The sequence below is a fragment of the Microcaecilia unicolor genome, chromosome 2 (genome assembly GCF_901765095.1).
Source record: "Microcaecilia unicolor chromosome 2, aMicUni1.1, whole genome shotgun sequence".
NCBI lineage: Eukaryota > Metazoa > Chordata > Amphibia > Gymnophiona > Siphonopidae > Microcaecilia > Microcaecilia unicolor.
This window is the reverse complement of record NC_044032.1, coordinates 121,684,382-121,706,665: the sequence shown is the minus strand read 5'-3', so window position 1 is coordinate 121,706,665 and position 22,284 is coordinate 121,684,382. Positions and strand designations below refer to the sequence as shown.

At 48.2% G+C, this 22,284-nt stretch overlaps 1 protein-coding gene across 1 annotated transcript in view; it reads right to left on the bottom strand.

Annotated features, from left to right (window-relative positions):
- Nucleotides 1-22,284, bottom strand: part of POC5 (POC5 centriolar protein) — a 160,121-nt gene that overhangs the window by 33,435 nt on the left and 104,402 nt on the right. Inside the window, exons 7-8 of the mRNA XM_030191944.1 lie at nt 14,373-14,477; nt 13,380-13,559 (exon numbers count right to left, since the gene is read on the bottom strand). Of these exons, the coding sequence (XP_030047804.1) occupies nt 13,380-13,559; nt 14,373-14,477 (285 nt within the window). The remainder of the gene's footprint in view (nt 1-13,379; nt 13,560-14,372; nt 14,478-22,284) is intronic.

Below are 22,284 nucleotides of genomic sequence, written 5' to 3'. Positions count from 1 at the left end.
AGTAACTGCCACCAAGAAAATGACCTTCCAGGTCAAGTACTTCAGATGGCAGGAATTCAGTGGCTCAAAAGGAGGTTTCATCAGCTGGGTGAGAACGACATTGAGATCCCATGACACTGTAGGAGGCTTGACAGGGGGCTTTGACAAAAGCAAACCTCTCATGAAGCGAACAACTAAAGGCTGTCCTGAGATCGGCTTACCTTCCACATGGTAATGGTATGCACTGATTGCGCTAAGGTGAACTCTTACAGAGTTGGTCTTGAGACCAGACTCAGACAAGTGCAGAAGGTATTCAAGCAGGGTCTGTGTAGGACAAGAGCGAGGAGCTAGGGCCTTGCTGTCACACCAGACGGCAAACCTCCTCCACAGAAAGAAGTAACTCCTCTTAGTGGAATCTTTCCTGGAAGCAAGCAAGACGCGGGAGACACCCTCTGACAGACCCAAAGAGGCAAAGTCTACGCTCTCAACATCCAGGCCGTGAGAGCCAGGGACCGGAGGCTGGGATGCAGAAGAGCCCCTTCGTCCTGCGTGATGAGGGTCGGAAAACACTCCAATCTCCACGGTTCTTCGGAGGATAACTCCAGAAGAAGAGGGAACCAGATCTGACGCGGCCAAAAGGAGCAATCAGAATCATGGTGCCTCGGTCTTGCTTGAGTTTCAACAAAGTCTTCCCCACCAGAGGAATGGGAGGATAAGCATACAGCAGGCCCTCCCCCCAGTCCAGGAGGAAGGCATCCGATGCCAGTCTGCCGTGGGCCTGAAGCCTGGAACAGAACTGAGGGACTTTGTGGTTCACTCGAGATGCGAAGAGATCCACCAAGGGGGTGCCCCACGCTTGGAAGATCTGACGCACCACTCTGGAGTTGAGCGACCACTCGTGAGGTTGCATAATCCTGCTCAGTCTGTCGGCCAGACTGTTGTTTACGCCTGCCAGATATGTGGCTTGGAGCACCATGCCGAGACGGCGAGCCCAGAGCCACATGCTGACGGCTTCCTGACACAGGGGGCGGGATCCGGTGCCCCCCTGCTTGTTGACGTAGTACATGGCAACCTGGTTGTCTGTCTGAATTTGGATAATTTGATGGGACAGCCGATCTCTGAAAGCCTTCAGAGCGTTCCAGATCGCTCGCAACTCCAGGAGATTGATCTGTAGACCGCGTTCCTGGAGGGACCAGCTTCCTTGGGTGTGAAGCCCATCGACATGAGCTCCCCATCCCAGGAGAGACGCATCCGTTGTCAGCACTTTTTGTGGCTGAGGAATTTGGAAAGGACGTCCCAGAGTCAAATTGGACCAGATTGTCCACCAATAGAGGGATTCGAGAAAACTCGTGGACAGGTGGATCACGTCTTCTAGACCCCCAGCAGCCTGATACCACTGGGAGGCTAGGGTCCATTGAGCAGATCTCATGTGAAGACGGGCCATGGGAGTCACATGAACTGTGGAGGCCATGTGGCCCAGCAATCTCAACATCTGCCGAGCTGTGATCTGCTGGGACGCTCGCACCCGCGACACGAGGGACAACAAGTTGGTGGCCCTCGCCTCTGGGAGATAGGCGCGAGCCGTCCGAGAATCCAGCAGAGCTCCTATGAATTCGAGTTTCTGCACTGGGAGAAGATGGGACTTTGGATAATTTATCACAAACCCCAGTAGCTCCAGGAGGCGAATAGTCATCTGCATGGACTGCAGGGCTCCTGCCTCGGATGTGTTCTTCACCAGCCAATCGTCGAGATATGGGAACACATGCACTCCCAGCCTGCGAAGTGCCGCTGCTACTACAGCTAGGCACTTTGTGAACACCCTGGGCGCAGAGGCGAGCCCAAAGGGTAGCACACAGTACTGGAAGTGACGTGTGCCCAACTGAAATCGCAGATACTGTCTGTGAGCTGGCAGTATCGGGATGTGTGTGTAGGCATCCTTCAAGTCCAGAGAGCATAGCCAATCGTTTTGCTGAATCATGGGGAGAAGGGTGCCCAGGGAAAGCATCCTGAACTTTTCTTTTACGAGATATTTGTTCAGGGCCCTTAGGTCTAGGATGGGACGCATCCCCCCTGTTTTCTTTTCCACAAGGAAGTACCTGGAATAGAATCCCAGCCCTTCTTGCCCGGATGGCACGGGCTCGACCGCATTGGTGCTGAGAAGGGCGGAGAGTTCCTCTGCAAGTACCTGCTTGTGTTGGAAGCTGTAAGACTGAGCTCCCGGCGGACAATTTGGAGGTTTGGAGGCCAAATTGAGGGTGTATCCTTGCCGGACTATTTGCAGAACCCACTGATCGGAGGTTATGAGAGGCCACCTTTGGTGAAAAGCTTTTAACCTCCCTCCGACTGGCAGGTCGCCCGGCACTGACACTTGGATGTCGGCTATGCTCTGCTGGAGCCAGTCAAAAGCTCGCCCCTTGCTTTTGCTGGGGAGCCGCGGGGCCTTGCTGAGTCGCACGCTGCTGACGAGAGCGAGCGCACTGGGGCTTAGCCTGGGCCGCAGGCTGTCGGGAAGGAGGATTGTACCTACGCTTACCAGAAGTATAGGGAACAGTCTTCCTTCCCCCGAAAAATCGTTTACCTGTAGAGGTAGAAGCTGAAGGCTGCCGGCGGGAGAACTTGTCGAATGCGGTGTCCCGCTGGTGGAGAGACTCTACCACCTGTTCGACTTTCTCTCCAAAAATATTGTCCGCACGGCAAGGCGAGTCCGCAATCCGCTGCTGGAGTCTATTCTCCAGGTCGGCGGCACGCAGCCATGAGAGCCTGCGCATCACCACACCTTGAGCAGCGGCCCTGGACGCAACATCAAAAGTGTCATACACTCCTCTGGCCAGGAATTTTCTGCACGCCTTCAGCTGCCTGACCACCTCCTGAAAAGGCTTGGCTTGCTCGGGGGGAAGAGCATCAACCAAGCCCGCCAACTGCCGCACATTATTCCGCATGTGTATGCTCGTGTAGAGCTGGTAAGACTGAATCTTGGCCACGAGCATAGAAGAATGGTAGGCCTTCCTCCCAAAGGAGTCTAAGGTTCTAGAGTCTTTGCCCGGGGGCGCCGAAGCATGCTCCCTAGAACTCTTAGCCTTCTTTAGGGCCAGATCCACAACTCCAGAGTTGTGAGGCAACTGGGTGCGCATCAGCTCTGGGTCCCCATGGATCCGGTACTGGGACTCGATCTTCTTGGGGATGTGGGGATTACTTAGTGGCTTGGTCCAGTTCGCAAGCAATGTCTTTTTCAGGACATGGTGCAAGGGAACAGTGGACGCTTCCTTAGGTGGAGAAGGATAGTCCAGGAGCTCAAACATTTCAGCCCTGGGCTCGTCCTCCACAACCACCGGGAAGGGGATGGCCGTAGACATCTCCCGGACAAAGGAAGCAAAAGACAGACTCTCGGGAGGAGAAAGCTGTCTTTCAGGAGAGGGAGTGGGATCAGAAGGAAGACCCTCAGACTCCTCGTCAGAGAAATATCTGGGGTCTTCTTCTTCTTCCCACGAGGCCTCACCCTCGGTGTCAGACACAAGTTCACGGACCTGCGTCTGCAACCGCGCCCGGCTCGACTCTGTGGAGCCACGTCCACGATGGGGGCGTCGAGAGGTAGACTCCCTCGCCCGCATCGGCGAAGCTCCCTCCGCCGACGTAGTCGGGGAGCCCTCCTGGGAGGTGGCCGCAGTCGGCACCGCACGCGGTACCGACGTCGGGGACCTCACCCCGGGCGATGGGCCAGCCGGCGCCACGCTCGACGGTACCGGAGGCGCAAGCACCGCCGGTACCGGAGGGGTAGGGCGCAACAGCTCTCCCAGAATCTCTGGGAGAACGGCCCGGAGGCTCTCGTTCAGAGCGGCTGCAGAGAAAGGCATGGAGGTCGATGCAGGCGTCGACGTCAGAACCTGTTCCGGGCGTGGAGGCTGTTCCGGGCTGTCCAGAGTGGAGCGCATCGACACCTCCTGAACAGAGGGTGAGCGGTCCTCTCGGTGCCGATGCCTGCTGGGTGCAGACTCCCTCGGCGACCCAGAGCTCTCGGTGCCGACACGGGGAGGGGACCGGTGTCGATGCTTCTTCGACTTCTTCCGAAGCATGTCACCGGAGCTCCCCGGCACCGACGAGGAGGACGTAGAATCCATCCGTCGCTTCCTCGGGGCCGAGACCGAAGAGGGTCGATCTCGGGGGGGCTGTACCGCAGGAGCCCTCAGGGTAGGGGGAGACCCACCCGAGGGCTCACCGCCACCAGCAGGGGAATGGACAGCCCTCACCTGCACTCCACTCGATGCACCACCATCCGACGACATCAGGAGACGAGGTCCCGGTACCACCGACGTCGATGCAGCTATCCGATGTCTCGGCGCCGATGCAGAGGGCCGATGCCTCGATGCACTCGATGCACTGGCAGCCAAGGATGAAGGTCTGGACGCTGATGACGTCGATGCACACGATGACCCCGGTGCCGATGCCGACGAAGAGCCCGAGAACAAAACGTTCCACTGGGCTAATCTCGCTACTTGAGTCCGCCTTTGTAACAGGGAACAGAGACTGCAGTTCTGGGGACGGTGCTCGGCCCCCAGACACTGAAGACACGAAGAGTGCCTATCAGTGAGCGAGATTACCCGGGCGCACTGGGTGCACTTCTTGAAGCCGCTGGAAGGCTTCGATGTCATGAGCGGAAAAATCGCGCCGGCGAAGTCAAAATCCGAAATGACGAATTTGGAGCACCAAAACTTTAAGGGAGAAAAATCTCGACCGAGGCCGAAAGAAGGCCTACCCCGACGACGAAAGAAAACTTACCGGGGCAAAAACTGGAAATACGGGAAGGGAAAACGAGACCCAAGGGGGTTTTCGGAGCACTTCCCGACAAATTTACAGAACTTTTCCGAAGAAAAACACGTCAATATAAAACGGACGCACGAGGTCGACTCTCCGGGGCTCGACACGACAAAAAACACAGCCGTACCGAGTGCGGACGAAAGAAGACTGGCCGGCTCGTGCCGGTTTCGGGCGGGAAGACGGTCGCGCATGCGCGGTGCGCGCGGGCGCGCAAGAGCTAGCAAAGGACTTTGCTAGGAAGATTCCGATTGGAGGGGCTGCCGAGGACGTCACCCATCAGTGAGAACAAGCAGCCTGCTTGTCCTCGGAGAAATATTGTTGTTGGACCCGGGGAAACAGGAGTACAGCGTGCCCCTCGCCATCTGCAACGTGCGCCGCCACCTGCAAAAATTAAACCCGACCTAACCTGCATCACAGACTGACCCAGGTGGAGGGAGGAGTAGGGAAACTTCCCTACTCCTCCCCAGCCTAGGATTCGGTAGAGACTGGCTGGCAAACTGCTTGAATATACAAAACCACTAATTCCTTCAATATACCAGAGGCAAAAACCGGAGGCAACAAAGAAAAAAAAAAAAAGAAGCGTGCCCCTCGCCATCTGCGACGTGTGCCGCCACCTGCAAAAATTAAACCCGACCTAGCCTGCATTACAGACTGACCCAGGCAGGGGGAGGAGTAGGGAATCACTCGGAGCGTGTTTCCCTACTCCTCTCCAGCCTAGGATTCGGTACAGACTGACTGGCAAACTGCTTGAATATACAAAACCGCTAACTCCTTCAATATACAAAACCGTAGGCAACAAAGAAAAAAAAAACATTATCACGCACATGCACATAACTCCCTCCCCCCCCTTCACCTTCTCACGAACCAAGCAACCCAGGACGGGCAAAACCATCCCCCGCCTCAAAAAACCTGTCACCCACCTCGAGGATGCATACACCGCGCTGCTTCCCGCTGCGCATTCGTCCTGCATTCCTCCTGCATCGTTCCTACGCTGCTGCCCTATAACAAACCGAAAGAGTGGCGTATTCTCCCTTCCGCAAACCACACCACCCAAAACAAGACGCCGCTGCTTGCCACAAGGACCAAAAATACCGTTAAAGCCGACGGCCCCAGACAGTGCTGCTCTCCCGCCAATCAACAAAAAACATCCCTGACATAAGGCAACCCCTAACCCACCTCAAGGATTCCCCGACTTCAATCACCCCGGGAAAAGACAGCGCCGCTTCATACAGTGCTTTTCTCTTCAAAGGAAAAACTAAAAAACTACATGCTAGCGCCCGTTTCATTTGTTTCGGAAACGGGCCTTTTTTACTAGTATTTAATAATGTTCAATGGACTTTTCCTTCAGGAATCTGTCTAAACCCCCCTTAAACTCCGTAAGGCCAGCTGCTGTCACTGGTAAAGGTTGTTGCTCTTTAGCGAAGAATGCATCACTGCCCCCTTTCAATGTTGTTGGTATTTGCCCATTAGAAAGAGAGGAGTTCACAATTTTTGTGGCACCTTCTATGAGGCCCGTTTGCCTGCTGTTTTATCTTTAATGGGCAGGGATAGCGAGAACAGATAGTTGGTCTATCAGGACTCAAGGAAAGGATATTAGCAGGCAAGAACAAATTTCATCTCTATTATCACCCTGCTAGACCAGTCCAGACAATGTTGACGTATTACATCTTTAAGGACCCTGGGAGGAAGAGGAAAACACAAAACCCACTGTCATCAGAAAGTGAAAAATCTCTTTAACCTTCAGAATCCTCCCCAGGACAGTTAAATAAGGAAGCAATGACACTTAAGAAAAAAAATTGCTCCAGTAACTTGCAATGCCACTCAGGGACTCTGCAGAAATGCTCTCACATTACCAACGAGGTAGGCCAAAACCATCAAATCCCTCGAGTGAAACCTGATAGGCCATGGACTTGGAATGACTGTATTCCTCTGCTGGACACCATGCAGGCAACTTCTGGAACTGCCCAGAGATTGAATAAGAACTTGGCTACAACCAAAGGTGAGGCAACTAGAGTTAGGCATAACTTTATTGAAACAGACACAAGGAGCAAGCAAAGCACTGTAAAGAAAGAATCTCAAATTCGAGGAACTTTGGACTGAACCACCGACGCTACCAGATGAAGTATCACAAAAGTTGGGGATATCCTGCGTGCACCAATTGCACCCAGCCATGAACTTACTGTGTGGAAATGTAATAGGGGAGAAGCCATACAGGTTGTCCAACAACATGCTCATGAACGAGGAATCTTCAAAACAGCAGCAACAAGCAACAAAATTCCAGAAGGCAGCATGTCCTGGCCAAGCACTGAGCCAGCTTATTGCAGATTCTTTTCTCCTAAGAGGACAACAGCCTTCAGCGAATGGTAAGACTGAAACCAGTAGAAAAAAAACAAACCTAAGACTTGGCATAGTACCAGACTAAATGCTATTCAAAGCTAGAGAGAAATAGGACCACAAATCTATGAACTCAAGATGGCGACTGCAGCATAGTGTGGTGCTCATCCGCTATTCATTATGGTGAAAAAGAAGGGGAAAGGTGAGGGTCTTTTCCTCAGAACCCCAACCACATCCATATTTGGATCAATGGATACTTACATTTGGCGTGAAGGGCTGATCCCCCCAGGATTTGGAGAGTTGCTGGCTGCTTCAACGCTGCTGCCAGGAGGAACAGTATCAAGCTTTGGCTCGGATATATCTTTGATACCCGACACGTGGACCACCAATCCCACCCCGCCTCAGCCTGCTGAATCCTGTGGTTGATGATCAATGTGTATCACTGGAATTGTCTGCGGCATGGGGGAAAGCCCCTGGAACGATAGAATAAGTGTATCAACTACCCCCGGGTCAACTAACCTTGAATACAGTGCCAAGAGAGACAGACAGACAGACAGTGGAAAGAAAGACTGGCTAAATAAAAATTAGATCTTACCTGCTAATTTTCTTTCCTTTAGTCCCAACACATCAATCCAGAATCCTGCCTAACAGGCCAGTAAGTATTTTGATAACACAGAAGGAACACTAAGAAATTGGAAGGAAAGTCTCCTGCCTCTAACATAAGCATTAACAACGAACAATAGTACAGATCATTTCACACATTTCATTCTTCTTTACTTACTTGATTTTTTTTTTTACGTGCATCTACAAATAAAGAAAATTTAAGAGCATCCTTCATATACATAAGCATAGAGCCAGAAGACAACAACAAATAAGGGCAGGTTTCTGGACTGAACTGCTGGGACTAAAAGAAAGAAAATTAACAGGTTAAGATCTAATTTCTTCTTCCTTATTGTCCGCAGAGACTAATCCAGAACTTGTTGGATGTAGAAAAGCAGTTCTCAAGTTGGGAGGGAGATGCCCCCTCAGAAAGAACCAAAGCCCCAAATGAAACTTCACTCCTGGCTAAAATGTCTAGTTGATAATGCTTCACAAGGTATGACAGGAGGACCAGGTTGCAGATTCCGTCAATGGAAACAGATTATAACTCAGGGAAAGAGGAAGCCAGTGCCCTAGTAGAATGGACCTTAAGATTCAAGGGAGGCCTGTTTCTCTTTAAGAATGTAAGCTGATGAAATGGAATCCTTTAATCAATGAGCAATAGTGGCTTTGGAAGCTTGCATCCCTCTCTTAGGGTCAGAAGAAAAATACATAAATAAAAGAGAACAAAAAGATAGTCAGAGCACCTGAAGTCATTAATGACTTCAAAGTATTGTAAAATAACTCTCTGAACATCAAGAAGTCTTAAAGAATTGTAATCTACTTCATAGTCTTCTCTGTGAAAAGGTAAACTAGCTGGATGAGGTAGAAAGCCAAGACCTCCTTTGGGAGGAACGACAGAACCATCCTGATCGACATTCCTGATTCACAGAAATGAAAAACTGTATCCCTGCAAGACAGGGCTTGGAGATCGGAAACTCTTGTAGCTGAAGTAATTGCTACCAGAAAGACCGTTTAAGAGTGAGATCTTTCAAAGCGGCCTTCTTAAATGGCTCGAAGGGAGCCTTTTGCAAGGCTTGAAGGACAAAGTTCAAATTCCAGTTGGGGCAAACTGTATATCTCAGAGGCTGAAACGGATTGACTCCCTTAAGGAAATGAACAACATCCAATTGTGCCGCTAATAAAGAATTCCAAAGGCGACCCTGAAAACATGGAAGGGCTGCAACTTGCACTTTGAATGCGTTTAAGACTAAACCCTTTTTGAGACCTTACTGCCAAAAGGTGAGAATATGGGTAGAGAGGATTGAAAGGGTTGAATATTCTGTTTTGAATCCCTGAAGGCAAAGGTTCTTCAAACTGTAGCACAAACCACGGAAGTTGACCTTTTCTTGGCCTGTAAAAGGATAGAAACAATTTCAGGATACCTCTTCTTTCTTAACCTCGGCCTTTCAAAAGCCAGGCTGCATGACCAAAGGGAGACTGATCTTTCATTTGAATTGGGCCTTGGATCAACAGACACGAGAGAAGGTAGCCAAATTGGACTGTTGACCTGGAGGCGAGTGAAGTCCACGTACCAAAATCTCCTTAGCTAACTGGGAGCGACGAGGACCACCTACCATAACTTAAAAGCGTAATTGCAGACTTACTATAAGTAAGTTGTAACCTATTATTAAAATCATCTACAATACCTGAAAACTAGAGAAAGGCCTTTGTAAGACAAAATTTTTAAGAGTTTCAGGGATGATCTTGGAAACCACAGACCAGTGAGTCTTATACCAGTATCCCACAAAATGGTATAAATGATTATGATTAAATTACTGAACATATAGTCATGGTGTAGAGTAAAGGAAAGAGATCTGGCATTGTGTGGATACAGATATATTTTGATGTACTACATATTTAGTAGCTTTCTTTAAGATGCATTGATCAGAATTGCAAACTATAGCAGAATTAGAAATAGGTAAAGGATGGGTGAGGGGATGGAATGACACTTCTCTGGGGAAAGGCTAAAGAAGTTAGGGTTCTTCAACTCGGAAAAGAGATGTCTGAAGTGAGATATGGTAGAAGTCTATAAAATGATGACTGGAATGGAATGGGCAAACACAAACTGATTGTTTACTCTTTTCAAAAGTATAAAAGACTAGGGGACACAGCATGAAGTTAAGTGGTACATTAAAAACAATTGCAAAAAAAGATTTCTTTGGTGAACACTCAGTTAAGCTCTGGAATTCATTGCAGGATGAAGAAATATGTTAGCCTTGCTAGCTCTTGCTCTCAGTGAAATACAGGTCAATGGCTCATAATAAGAGCTAGGCTTCTTAAAATCAAAATCACCTCTGATACAAAAGAGAGCTAGGCCTGTAAGAATCAGCGGTTACCTTTGACACAGTTACATTTCACTGTAGCAAGTGCTGAGCTGGCAAGGGAGGGGGTTTTTGCTCTTGGAAACATTCCTGGGACTGGCACCTGTGAGAAGTTATGAGCAAAGCTGTTAGGGCTAATGTACGTCATTAGAAGGTTGGATGCAAGGGGGGTAACCACACCAAGGGAGGAGGTGGAGCGGAAGAGGGCAATATGTCCTGTGAGATCATCTCACAGATGGGCTCTCAAGCGATTTTGTTTATACTTAGGGCTTGAGAAAATGTGAAGTCATTTTAATTAAACTGATAAGGGCTAGGAGCCCTGTTGAGACAGCTGGGGTCCATTGAAATGAATAGGGCCAAAATCGTATATAAGCAGCAGTTTGAGGGGTATTAGATCAGACGAGAGGAGAAGAAGAACAGAGAAGGAAGACTCCAGAAGGCTAGAGAAAGAGAGGACGTACCATGATATGCGGTTCGGGTGGATGTGAAGCGACTGTTCACGCTATCCAAAAATACTAGGACTAGAGGGCATGAGTTGAAGCTACAGTGTGGTAAATTTAAAACGAATCGGAGAAAATTTTTCTTCACCCAACGTGTAATTAGACTCTGGAATTCATTACCGGAGAACGTGGTACGGGCGGTTAGCTTGACGGAGTTTAAAAAGGGGTTAGATAGATTCCTAAAGGACAAGTCCATAGACCGCTATTAAATGGACTTGGAAAAATTCCGCATTTTTAGGTATAACTTGTCTGGAATGTTTTTACGTTTGGGGAGCGTGCCAGGTGCCCTTGACCTGGATTGGCCACTGTCGGTGACAGGATGCTGGGCTAGATGGACCTTTGGTCTTTCCCAGTATGGCACTACTTATGTACTTATTATGTGAATGCCTGACTTGCCTGTACTGCTATTGGTAAGATTATAATAAACTATCTTATTATATCTATTGAATACTGGGTTCCTTTCTAATTGCAGACCTAGCTACAGCCTGGTCTATGCAGACCTGCCATGCGCAGATACAGGATTAGGGTAATTAAGCATCTAGAGGGGATTTGCAGTGCTCTCTAGGATAGTACAGAGAGCCCATGGCTTCCGCTGCCCAAATGGGTGAGGCAGATCTAATTATATACAAGGAGGATGCAGTAAAAACAGTTAGCTTAGCCAACTTAAAAAAAGGGTTGGACAAGCTCCTAGAGGAAAACTGTTACTAAGGCAGACTTGGAGAAAAACATGCTGCTTAAACCAGGAATAAGATCCCAGGGATAAGCAGCATGGTCTATCTACTTTTTGGGATTCTGCCATGTACTTGTGACCTGGATTAGCCAGTGTTGGAAACAGGATACTAGGCTTGATGCACCTTTTGTCTGATCCAGTATGGTAATTCTTATGTTGCATACAACTCCCTTCAATTCCACTCCTTCCTCCTGATGACTCTCCTGGTCAGCCCATCACTGCTGAAGCTCCTCCTTTAACTCGTCCTCACTTTCCTTTTTTTAAATATATTTTATTTTGTATTAATAAACATCACATAACAAATCAAGCTTATGACATACTATGGATACTACAAGCACAATAAGAACCCCAACCTTATCCCCCCCCCAACTCTTGCACCATTTCCACTATTTACTCTGGCTTTTCTCCTGTTGCTCTCCCACTGCTCAAGGCCCTCTCTGCCCTTTGAACCTACACTTGCCTCTGCCCCTACCTAACACACCTTTCTTTCCATTTTTTGTCTCCGCTTCCCCACTCCCATGGACACAGCCTCTGCCGAACCCTCATGTCCTTCTCTATCCTTCGTACCTCATCACCACAAATTTCCTGTTCCCCCTCCAAAAATTGCCCCCACTCTGGAAACTGATTTGATCTACTCCTCTCCCTTTCTCCACTCCTCATCCCATTAAGCCACAGACACTGTACCTCCCCTAATACTTAACCCCCTCCCCCGACTCCTTTCCTGAGACCTCATTCATAGCAGCTGTATCTCCAAAGTAACATTTTCCTAAACTACCCCTTTCAAGCCCCTCAATCTCTTTCAACCTGTCACATTAACCACAACTCACATAGCTCCAAATTGCCTCTTCTGATGCCTCCCAGTCCTGCTGCTTCACAAAGCTCAACTTACATTTCATGCCCTCCCCACCCTCTCATCCACTTATCCTATATTAGCTCTCAGTCCCACTCCTCTCACCTTATCCTTGGCATGTCTATCTCATTCCACCATTTAATATCCCCTCTTCTGTGATCCTTATACAGCCTAACCACCTCCTTGCTTCATCTTTCTCTCCCCAGAGATGTTTCCATAACCTCACTCTGACCGACCTACCCCATGTGGTTCCAACATCGTTATACTATTCACTTTTTCCCACTTAGGTCTTAACTTTTTTGCACTTTCCATTTCACACAGTAGCTCCATTTGCTCCCCTCTCCTTCCTACAACTAACTTAAAAAGAAAACAAAAAAACTTCATCAACTCTCTCTTGGTGTTGATGTTTTTCTTCTCCTTCCCATGCTCATCCCTCATAGTGCGAACAGTTCTCCTCCTACACCCTGCCCCTCCATCCCTTTTCTTGATGCTAACATTCTTCCATACTGCTATTAAATTATTCACCAATTTTTGAAACTGAATTGTGATTCCTCTACTCAGAGAGGTGAACTTGCTACCAATTTGATACAGCATGAAGCTTAAGATCTTAATCCTGGCAAACAGAGCGTATTATACTGGAAATTTATTTACATAGTCTTTTGATCCCTTACACCCCACTAGAGAGCCATGCTCTCATGATTTACCTCATCTTTGCCAGCTACTATGCTGGATTTTTGCCAGGTGTTCAGTCTTTTTTTTAACCTTGCTCCTGCCCTTTGAGATACTCTTCTCTCTTTTCTTCAAACAGAAACCAACTTTGAGAAATTTAAGACCAATTTATTCAGTGGCTTTTCCCGAGAACTAAACTGTGGGGAGGACAGGCAGTGGGTAGCTATCACTGTAAAGTTTAACCTTTGACCTTTAATCTTCCAGTTCTTCTGTTTTATTTTTTGTTCGGTCTATTCTTTTCTTTTTTATGTTTCAACTTTTTTTATTGATATTATATACATATTATCACATCTATAATCCAGGTTCGACAACATATTCTTTTCTTTTTTAAGGTTGTAAACCGCTTTAACTTATTTCAAGAGGAGTGGTATAGCAAGATTTCAAATAAACATACCTTCCTGAAAATTTGCAACACCCAGGGTAAGCACTTTAGTTGCATGTTCATTGCTAGCTAAAAGAAAAAAAAAGTTTTTGAAATTTACCTCTGATGTTCTTGCTTCATAATCATTATAAAGTTGTATGCAGACTTCTTCAGCACGAGCACGACAAGCTTCCTCTGCTCTGCTTTTCCAGCTGGATTTAACAACAGAGTGCCAAACTCTCCAAACTTTCTGCTTCAGAGCCATGGTGTAATGTTTAACTGCCAAGTTATTTATATAGGCCTTGAAAAATGAAATATCACTGTTAGTTATTTTTGTACTGTAATATCTCTCATATGATTGAGACACCTCTGTAAACTGTTCCAAAGTGTTCACAGGAAGACTTGGTATTTACATTTAATATTTAAACTTACATCCCACTTCTTTCAGCCTTCTGATGTGTACAGAACAGAAATAATTAAATAATATCTTAATTGCATCTCAGGAAGCACTAGTTAGCATAATTGTGATCCATATTTAATTTATTTACTAACTAAATGTAGTACATTACATTCCTACTAATGTGTCATTTTAAGTATATTTATTGAACTACAAAAGAAAATCACAACCCAGGAATTATATATGGATTGAACTACAAAAGAAAATCACAACCCAGGAATTATATATGGATGGGGATGGGACTTGATAAATTATATACAAGTACTTATTTTGTACCTGGGGCAATGATAGAAGACAAACTTGCTATTAAGATCACTGGAAAGTTTTAAAAGATAAATACTGAAAAAAAAAAAGAAAACCAGAAATACCTCTTCAGTTAAAGGAAAGGGAGGCCTAAAAAGCACGAGAGATGGCCAAAAAAGCACATTCATTTGTACAACGTTCTTTTCTTTTATTCATTTCTGCATCTATTATGTCAAATTTTACTTTTCAAACCAACCTAACTAGGACTTGAGGTGAGAAACATTTTTTTTTTTTTTTTTTTTTAGTCATATCACAATAACTGTCTTGTTTCTTCTTTTGACTGCTACAATAGCTTTCGTGACTTCCAGAGTTTAAAGTTTATCTGTATCATATCGCCCATTTTCCCCCACATACCTCCTGTCTGGCATCTGCATTCTCCAATCGCCAGTGTGTAAATGTTCTCATCAACTCTGTCCTGTCCTTCTGTCGTTCTAATGCTTGTGTCAAGTTAGTGATTACCTGAGAAAAACAGTTATTTTTATTTTATCCATAGTATGTTCCTGTATTTTTCTTTCCCTATAGAATTTAATCCTCCTTATACCAATCAAAGTTATTTATCTGAAACACAAGTTCCCAGATAAAAAGGTAAATCAGACACACAAGTGGGTAATACTATTTAACTGTATCAACATGAACTAGCTTGCTAGAAACTCAGAGGTTTTTCTGAACATGGGCAGGAGTTCTTTTGCAACTGCTACCTCACAAGTCCCTCAAAGAGCTTAGGATTCAATTTCCAGGTAAGGTGGATGGGTAGGTGTGCCTGATGTATCCTGCTGCCTACGGAGAATTTCCACTACAAGAAATCAATTTTGCTTTTTCCACTTACAAGTGGGACGAATCAGCACAAATGGGATGAACTCCATAGCTGTGGCTAAATTCTTTGAACCTTTGTCACAAGCTTGTTAATGTGTCAGACTTGCATGCATTTGAGATATAAGACTTTTTCCCCTACACATAAACAGGACTACACTGTGCACATTTCATGGAAAAAAATGTTTTATTGGGGGACAAAATGTATACCTAATTTGATAGCTTCAGTGTTGGGAATAGGTCTGCACCAAATCAGATATGTCAATATTTTCTCGGAGTGTGTATGTTTGAGAGAGTGTGTGTGTGAGAGTGACTGTGTGACAGAGAGAGAGAGAGAGAGAGAGAGTTTCACATAGATACAGTGTGGGAGAGAGAGAGTGTGTGTGTTTCACACAGATACAGTGTATGTGAGAGAGAGCATGTTTCACACAGATACAGTGTGTGTGAGAGAGAGTGAGTGAGAGAGTATGTGTGCGATACACAGACTCTGTGAGACTGAGAGAGTATGAGACCGAGAGTTTGCAGAACCCCCTCCCCCTCTTCTTCCCCCTTCACCCGCCCCCTTCTTCCCATCCCCCCTCGCCCTCTCTGTCCGAGTTCCAGGACCCCCTCCCCCTTCTTCCCATCCCCCCCCGCTCCCCCCCTGATCCAGGACCCCCCTCCCCTTCCAGTTCCAGGACCTGCCCCTCCCCTTCCAGTGGAGTTCCAGGAATCCCCTCCCCCCCGTGTCATTTCAGGACCCCCTCCCCCATGTCGTTCAAGACCCCCTCCCCACCCCTGTCGTTTCAGGACCCCCCTCCCCCTCGAAAGAGCCGGCTGTTTAAAAGTTTTTACCTCCTGCACGCAGGGACACCGCTTCAGACAGCCTTTTCTTAAGCTTGTGTTTCAGCTGTTCCAGTGGTCCCGCCATCATTTCCTGTTTGCGGAAGGGCAGGACCACAGCAACAACTGCATCAGAAGCGAAAGAAAAGGCTGTCGGAAGCGGCGTCCCTGCGTGCAGGAGGTAAAAACTTTTAAACAGCCGGCTCTTACGAAGGGGAGGGAGGTCCTGAAATGACAAGGGGGGGGGGGGGGGCCTGTGGAGCAGGAGGGGGGGTGGAGGGAGGGAGCAGTGGCTGCTGCGATCTGGGGTGGGAGGTGGAAGCAAGGAGCAGTGGCTGCAGCGACCTCGGGGGGGGGGGGGGTGGAGGGGTGAGCAGCATCGGCGGCGACCTTGGGGGGGGGCGTGGCGTGGCAGCAGGTGTGTTTGGAGGAAGGGCTGAAGCTGCTCCTGCAACGTTCCAATGTCTCTCACTGCGTTCGTGACGTCAGGAGATGGTTACGGATGCAGGTAGCCTCATTGGAACGTTGGAGGAGTAAATTATTATATTATATATATATACTAGCCGTTAAGCCCGTTAAAACGGGCGAGTTTTTTAAATTTCACCTCCATGTGTAGCAAGTCTGCTCTGTCCCCTGTCCTCCCCCATGTCCAGCAACCCTCCTCTGTCCTCTTCCCTCACCCCATGTCAAGCCACAGTCCTCTGTTCCCTGCCCTCCCAAAGAGACAGTGAGTGTGAGAGTGAGCAGCTAGTGTGTGTGTGCTTGGGTGTCTCTGTGTGTGTGTGTGAGTGAGTGAATGAGAGAGAGTGTGTGAGTGAGTGAGAGAGAGTGCTTGTGAGCTGTTAGTACTCCCTGTCTCAGTGGAGGTTCAGTGTCTCCTTGTAGTCAGTTGTTGGAGCTGTGTGTCAATGGAGGTTCAGTGTCTCCTTGTAGTCAGTTGTTGGAGCTGTGTGGCGGTGGAGGTTCAGTGTCTCCTTGTAGTCAGTTGTTGGAGCTGTGTGGCGGTGGAGGTTCAGTGTCTCCTTGTAGTCAGTTGTTGGAGCTGTGTGGCGGTGGAGGTTCAGTGTCTCCTTGTAGTCAGTTGTTGGAGCTGTGTGGCGGTGGAGGTTCAGTGTCTCCTTGTAGTCAGTTGTTAGAGCTGTGTGGCAGTGGAGGTTCAGTGTCTCCTTGTGGTCAGTTGTTGGAGCTGTGTGGCAGTGGAGGTTCAGTGTCTCCTTGTAGTCAGTTGTTAGAGCTGTGTGGCAGTGGAGGTTCAGTGTCTCCTTGTAGTCAGTTGTTAGAGCTGTGTGGCAGTGGAGGTTCAGTGTCTCCTTGTGGTCAGTTGTTGGAGCTGTGTGGCAGTGGAGGTTCAGTGTCTCCTTGTAGTCAGTTGTTAGAGCTGTGTGGCAGTGGAGGTTCAGTGTCTCCTTGTAGTCAGTTGTTAGAGCTGTGTGGCAGTGGAGGTTCAGTGTCTCCTTGTAGTCAGTTGTTGGAGCTGTGTGTCAGTGGAGGTTCAGTGTCTCCTTGTAGCTGTGTGTCAGTGGAGGTTCAGTGTCTCCTTGTAGTCAGTTGTTGGAGCTTTGTGGCAGTGGAGGTTCAGTGTCTCCTTGTAGTCAGTTGTTGGAGCTGTGTGGCAGTGGAGGTTCAGTGTCTCCTTGTAGCTGTGTGTCAGTGGAGGTTCAGTGTCTCCTTGTAGTCAGTTGTCAGAGCTTTGTGGCAGTGGAGGTTCAGTGTCTCCTTGTAGTCAGTTGTCGGAGCTGTGTGGCAGTGGAGGTTCAGTGTCTCCTTGTAGTCAGTTGTCGGAGCTGTGTGGCAGTGGAGGTTCAGTGTCTCCTTGTAGTCAGTTGTCGGAACTTTGTGGCAGTGGAGGTTCAGTGTCTCCTTGTAGTCAGTTGTTAGAGCTGTGTGGCAGTGGAGGTTCAGTGTCTCCTTGTAGTCAGTTGTTGGAGCTGTGTGGCAGTGGAGGTTCAGTGTCTCCCTGTAGTCAGTTGTTGGAGCTGTGTGGCAGTGGAGGTTCAGTGTCTCCTTGTAGTCAGTTGTTGGAGCTGTGTGGCAGTGGAGGTTCAGTGTCTCCTTGTAGTCAGTTGTTAGAGCTGTGTGGCAGTGGAGGTTCAGTGTCTCCTTGTGGTCAGTTGTTAGAGCTGTGTGGCAGTGGAGGTTCAGTGTCTCCTTGTGGTCAGTTGTTGGAGCTGTGTGGCAGTGGAGGTTCAGTGTCTCCTTGTAGTCAGTTGTTAGAGCTGTGTGGCAGTGGAGGTTCAGTGTCTCCTTGTAGTCAGTTGTTGGAGCTGTGTGTCAGTGGAGGTTCAGTGTCTCCTTGTAGTCAGTTGTTGGAGCTGTGTGGCGGTGGAGGTTCAGTGTCTCCTTGTACTCAGTTGTTGGAGCTGTGTGGCAGTGGAGGTTCAGTGTCTCCTTGTAGTCATTTGTTAGAGCTGTGTGGCAGTGGAGGTTCAGTGTCTCCTTGTAGTCAGTTGTTGGAGCTGTGTGGCAGTGGAGGTTCAGTGTCTCCTTGTAGTCAGTTGTTGGAGCTGTGTGGCAGTGGAGGTTCAGTGTCTCCTTGTAGTCAGTTGTTGGAGCTGTGTGGCAGTGGAGGTTCAGTGTCTCCTGGTAGTCAGTTGTTGGAGCTTTGTGGCAGTGGAGGTTCAGTGTCTCCTTGCAGTCAGTTGTTGGAGCTGTGTGGCAGTGGAGGTTCAGTGTCTCCTTGTAGTCAGTTGTTGGAGCTGTGTGGCAGTGGAGGTTCAGTGTCTCCTTGTAGTCAGTTGTTGGAGCTGTGTGGCAGTGGAGGTTCAGTGTCTCCTTGTAGTCAGTTGTTGGAGCTGTGTGTCAGTGGAGGTTCAGTGTCTCCTTGTAGTCAGTTGTTGGAGCTGTGTGGCAGTGGAGGTTCAGTGTCTCCTTTTAGTCAGTTGTTGGAGCTGTGTGGCAGTGGAGGTTCAGTGTCTCCTTGTAGTCAGTTGTTGGAGCTGTGTGGCAGTGGAGGTTCAGTGTCTCCTGGTAGTCAGTTGTTGGAGCTTTGTGGCAGTGGAGGTTCAGTGTCTCCTTGCAGTCAGTTGTTGGAGCTGTGTGGCAGTGGAGGTTCAGTGTCTCCTTGTAGTCAGTTGTTGGAGCTGTGTGGCAGTGGAGGTTCAGTGTCTCCTGTGTGGCAGTGGAGGTTCAGTGTCTCCTTGTAGTCAGTTGTTGGAGCTGTGTGGCAGTGGAGGTTCAGTGTCTCCTTGTACTCAGTTGTTGGAGCTGTGTGGCAGTGGAGGTTCAGTGTCTCCTTGTACTCAGTTGTTGGAGCTGTGTGGCAGTGGAGGTTCAGTGTCTCCTTGTAGTCATTTGTTAGAGCTGTGTGGCAGTGGAGGTTCAGTGTCTCCTTGTAGTCAGTTGTTGGAGCTGTGTGGCAGTGGAGGTTCAGTGTCTCCTTGTAGTCAGTTGTTGGAGCTGTGTGTCAGTGGAGGTTCAGTGTCTCCTTGTAGTCAGTTGTTAGAGCTGTGTGGCAGTGGAGGTTCAGTGTCTCCTTGTAGTCAGTTGTTGGAGCTGTGTGGCTGTGGAGGTTCAGTGTCTCCTTGTAGTCAGTTGTTAGAGCTGTGTGGCAGTGGAGGTTCAGTGTCTCCTTGTAGTCAGTTGTTGGAGCTGTGTGGCTGTGGAGGTTCAGTGTCTCCTTGTAGTCAGTTGTTGGAGCTTTGTGGCAGTGGAGGTTCAGTGTCTCCTTGTAGTCAGTTGTTGGAGCTGTGTGGCAGTGGAGGTTCAGTGTCTCCTTGTAGTCAGTTGTTAGAGCAGTTTGAAACGCAGGCTCATTTTTCAGTCGTGTGCCGGTCTCCCTCCCCCCTTCCCGCATACATGTTGTTGTTCCGCCCCTTCTGCTGACTCCTGCTGTTGTGTGTGTGTGTGTGTGTGTGTTTAGAGTGTGTGTGTGTGTGTGTGTGTTGTGAGTGAATACACCTGTTTACCTTTTTCTGTTGGCCCCAAAACGTTTTTTGATCCCTGCTTGGTTTCTGCTGTGGGTTTTTTTAGTTGCCTCGGCCACTTCGTCGTTCCTGCTGTGCCCTTGTACATGGTGGTTCTCTTCTCCATCCTCCCTCCCTCCCTCCCCCATTGATGTCCACGCCCCCTCCTTCCCTCCCTATTGGCTGCATTACGTCCTCCTTCAATTTCCACGCCCCCTCCCCTTCATATTGGCTGCATTAGGTCCTCCCCCGATTTCCACGCCCCCTCCCCTCCCTATTGGCTGCATTACGTCCTCCTCCGATTTCCACGCCCCCTCCCTATTGGCTGCATTACATCTTCCTCCGTTTTCCACGCCCCCTCCTTCCCTCCCTATTGGCTGCATTACGTCCTCCTCCAATTTCCACGCCCCCTCCTTCCCTCCCTATTGGCTGCATTACGTCCTCCTTCGTTTTCCACGCCCCCCTCCCCTCCCTATTGGCTGCATTACGTCCTCTTCCGTTTTCCACGCCCCCTCCCCTCCCTATTGGCTGCATTATGTCCTCCTCCGATTTCCACGCCCCCTCCTCCCCTCCCTATTGGCTGCATTACGTCCTCCTCCAATTTCCACGCCCCCTCCTTCCCTCCCTATTGGCTGCATTACATCCTCCTTCATTTTCCACGCCCCCTCCCCTCCCTATTGGCTGCATTATGTCCTCCTCCGATTTCCACGCCCCCTCCTTCCCTCCCTATTGGCTGCATTACGTCCTCTTCCTTTTTCCACGCCCCTCCCCTCCCTATTGGCTGCATTACGTCCTCCTCCAATTTCCACGCCCCCTCCTTCCCTCCCTATTGGCTGCATTACATCCTCCTTCATTTTCCACGCCCCCTCCCCTCCCTATTGGCTGCATTATGTCCTCCTCCGATTTCCACGCCCCCTCCTTCCCTCCCTATTGGCTGCATTACGTCCTCTTCCGTTTTCCACGCCCCTCCCCTCCCTATTGGCTGCATTATGTCCTCCTCCAATTTCCACGCCCCCTCCTTCCCTCCCTATTGGCTGCATTACGTTCGGTACAGGAGCTGCTGGTGGAGGCGGGGTTTGGAGTGTTGCTCCTTGAATGTTGGTCTCTACTGCGCATTTGCGGTGAGTACGGTCACTCGCAATTTATATGTTTGATATATATTTTTTTTTTCACAAAACTGCTCAAGCACGGTCAAGTTCATTAGGGAGCATCAATGGGCAGCAATCTTTAAATCATACCACAGATTTTCAGTTAGATAAAGGTTAGCACTCTGACTGGTTCTCTTATGTATGTTTAAATCATATTTTTATTATTAAACATTCTGTGAAAATAATACAGTTAACATTTGTCTCCAAGTACAACCATTTTCCACAATTTCCATATGCTAATATGTGAGTATTTTTTGTTTTTCTTCCCCCCTCCCCCCCCCCCCCCCCCCCCGTACCTATATCTAGTACATTTATATTCTAGTGATCAACTTGGCAGGTAGTATCATATCATAGGTATCCTATCTTCCCTCCTCAAACCCCACCCTCCCCCTTCCCCCATTTCCACCCTACTCCCTTCCTCTTACAGTGTCCTTCCTATTGGTATCCAAAACATTGCCGTCAGGGGTTCAATATATGACTTCGTGCTACCGGTGTCATTGTACTCCAGAACGGACTCCATCGTTGTTGGAATTTAACGCCCATCTCTGTGTCAAGATCTTTTGTAGCTATACGTTCCATACGTAACATGTGTATCATACGTGTCCGCCATTGTTGTAACGTAGGGGAGTGGTATGACATCCATTCTAATAATATCGTTTGCTTACCAACAAGTATTGCTCTCAGTGCGAAAGCAGTGTAACCTCGCTTAGGTTTCGTCCCTAATTTTGGTTGTCCAAAGAGCAAATTAACTTCATAATGCCATTTTTGTCCCCACATGTTGGTCACCGTTGTTACAATCTGCTTCCAGAATTTCTGGATATTCACACAATGCCAAAACATATGGCCCACCGTTGCACCAGGGGTCCCACATTTTGGGCATTCACCCCAAGATGACAATCCCATATGGAATGCTTGTCTCGGTGGGATGTGTAAGCGAAGGGCCATCTTGTACTGCAACTCCCAGTGCGTGGTAAAATCTGTAGTTCTTCTAATCTGCAATATGTGAGCTTGTAGCATTTGTGCTGTTATTGTAATTTGTAAATCCAGAGTCCAGGAGCTTGCCAATTTATGGTAGTCCAGCTCCAGAGCTGTGTCCCGTATATGTCTATGATGATATGTCATAGGCACTTTCTGCTGTGACTCCATAGAGTATGCTGAAGAGAGTTCTTCCTGTACATCCTCTGTTAGCGAAGTCCATGGTAGAGATGATACATAATGTCGCAACTGTCCATAAAAGAAATTGTCACTGGTAGGTAAGTCATATGTCCTCTGTAGTTCACAAAATGGTCTAATTCGGCCCTCTCTAGTCACCACTTGAAGAAGGTACACTATTCCTTTCTTTTTCCATCTACGAAATACAGAGTACATCTGTCCAGGTGTAAATGAGCAGTTATCACATATAGATAAATATGGTGTCACCTTTGAGGAAAACTGGTGCAAGCGACACACCCACTCCCAAACTGCTTTTGCAGTTATCAAAATCCCGGAGTGCTTCAATGAATATGGCATGGGTGCCCCTGTGCTATGTAAATAATTACTAAAATGTATCCCAGGTATTAGGCCCAACTCCAGGGGTGTGTTAGT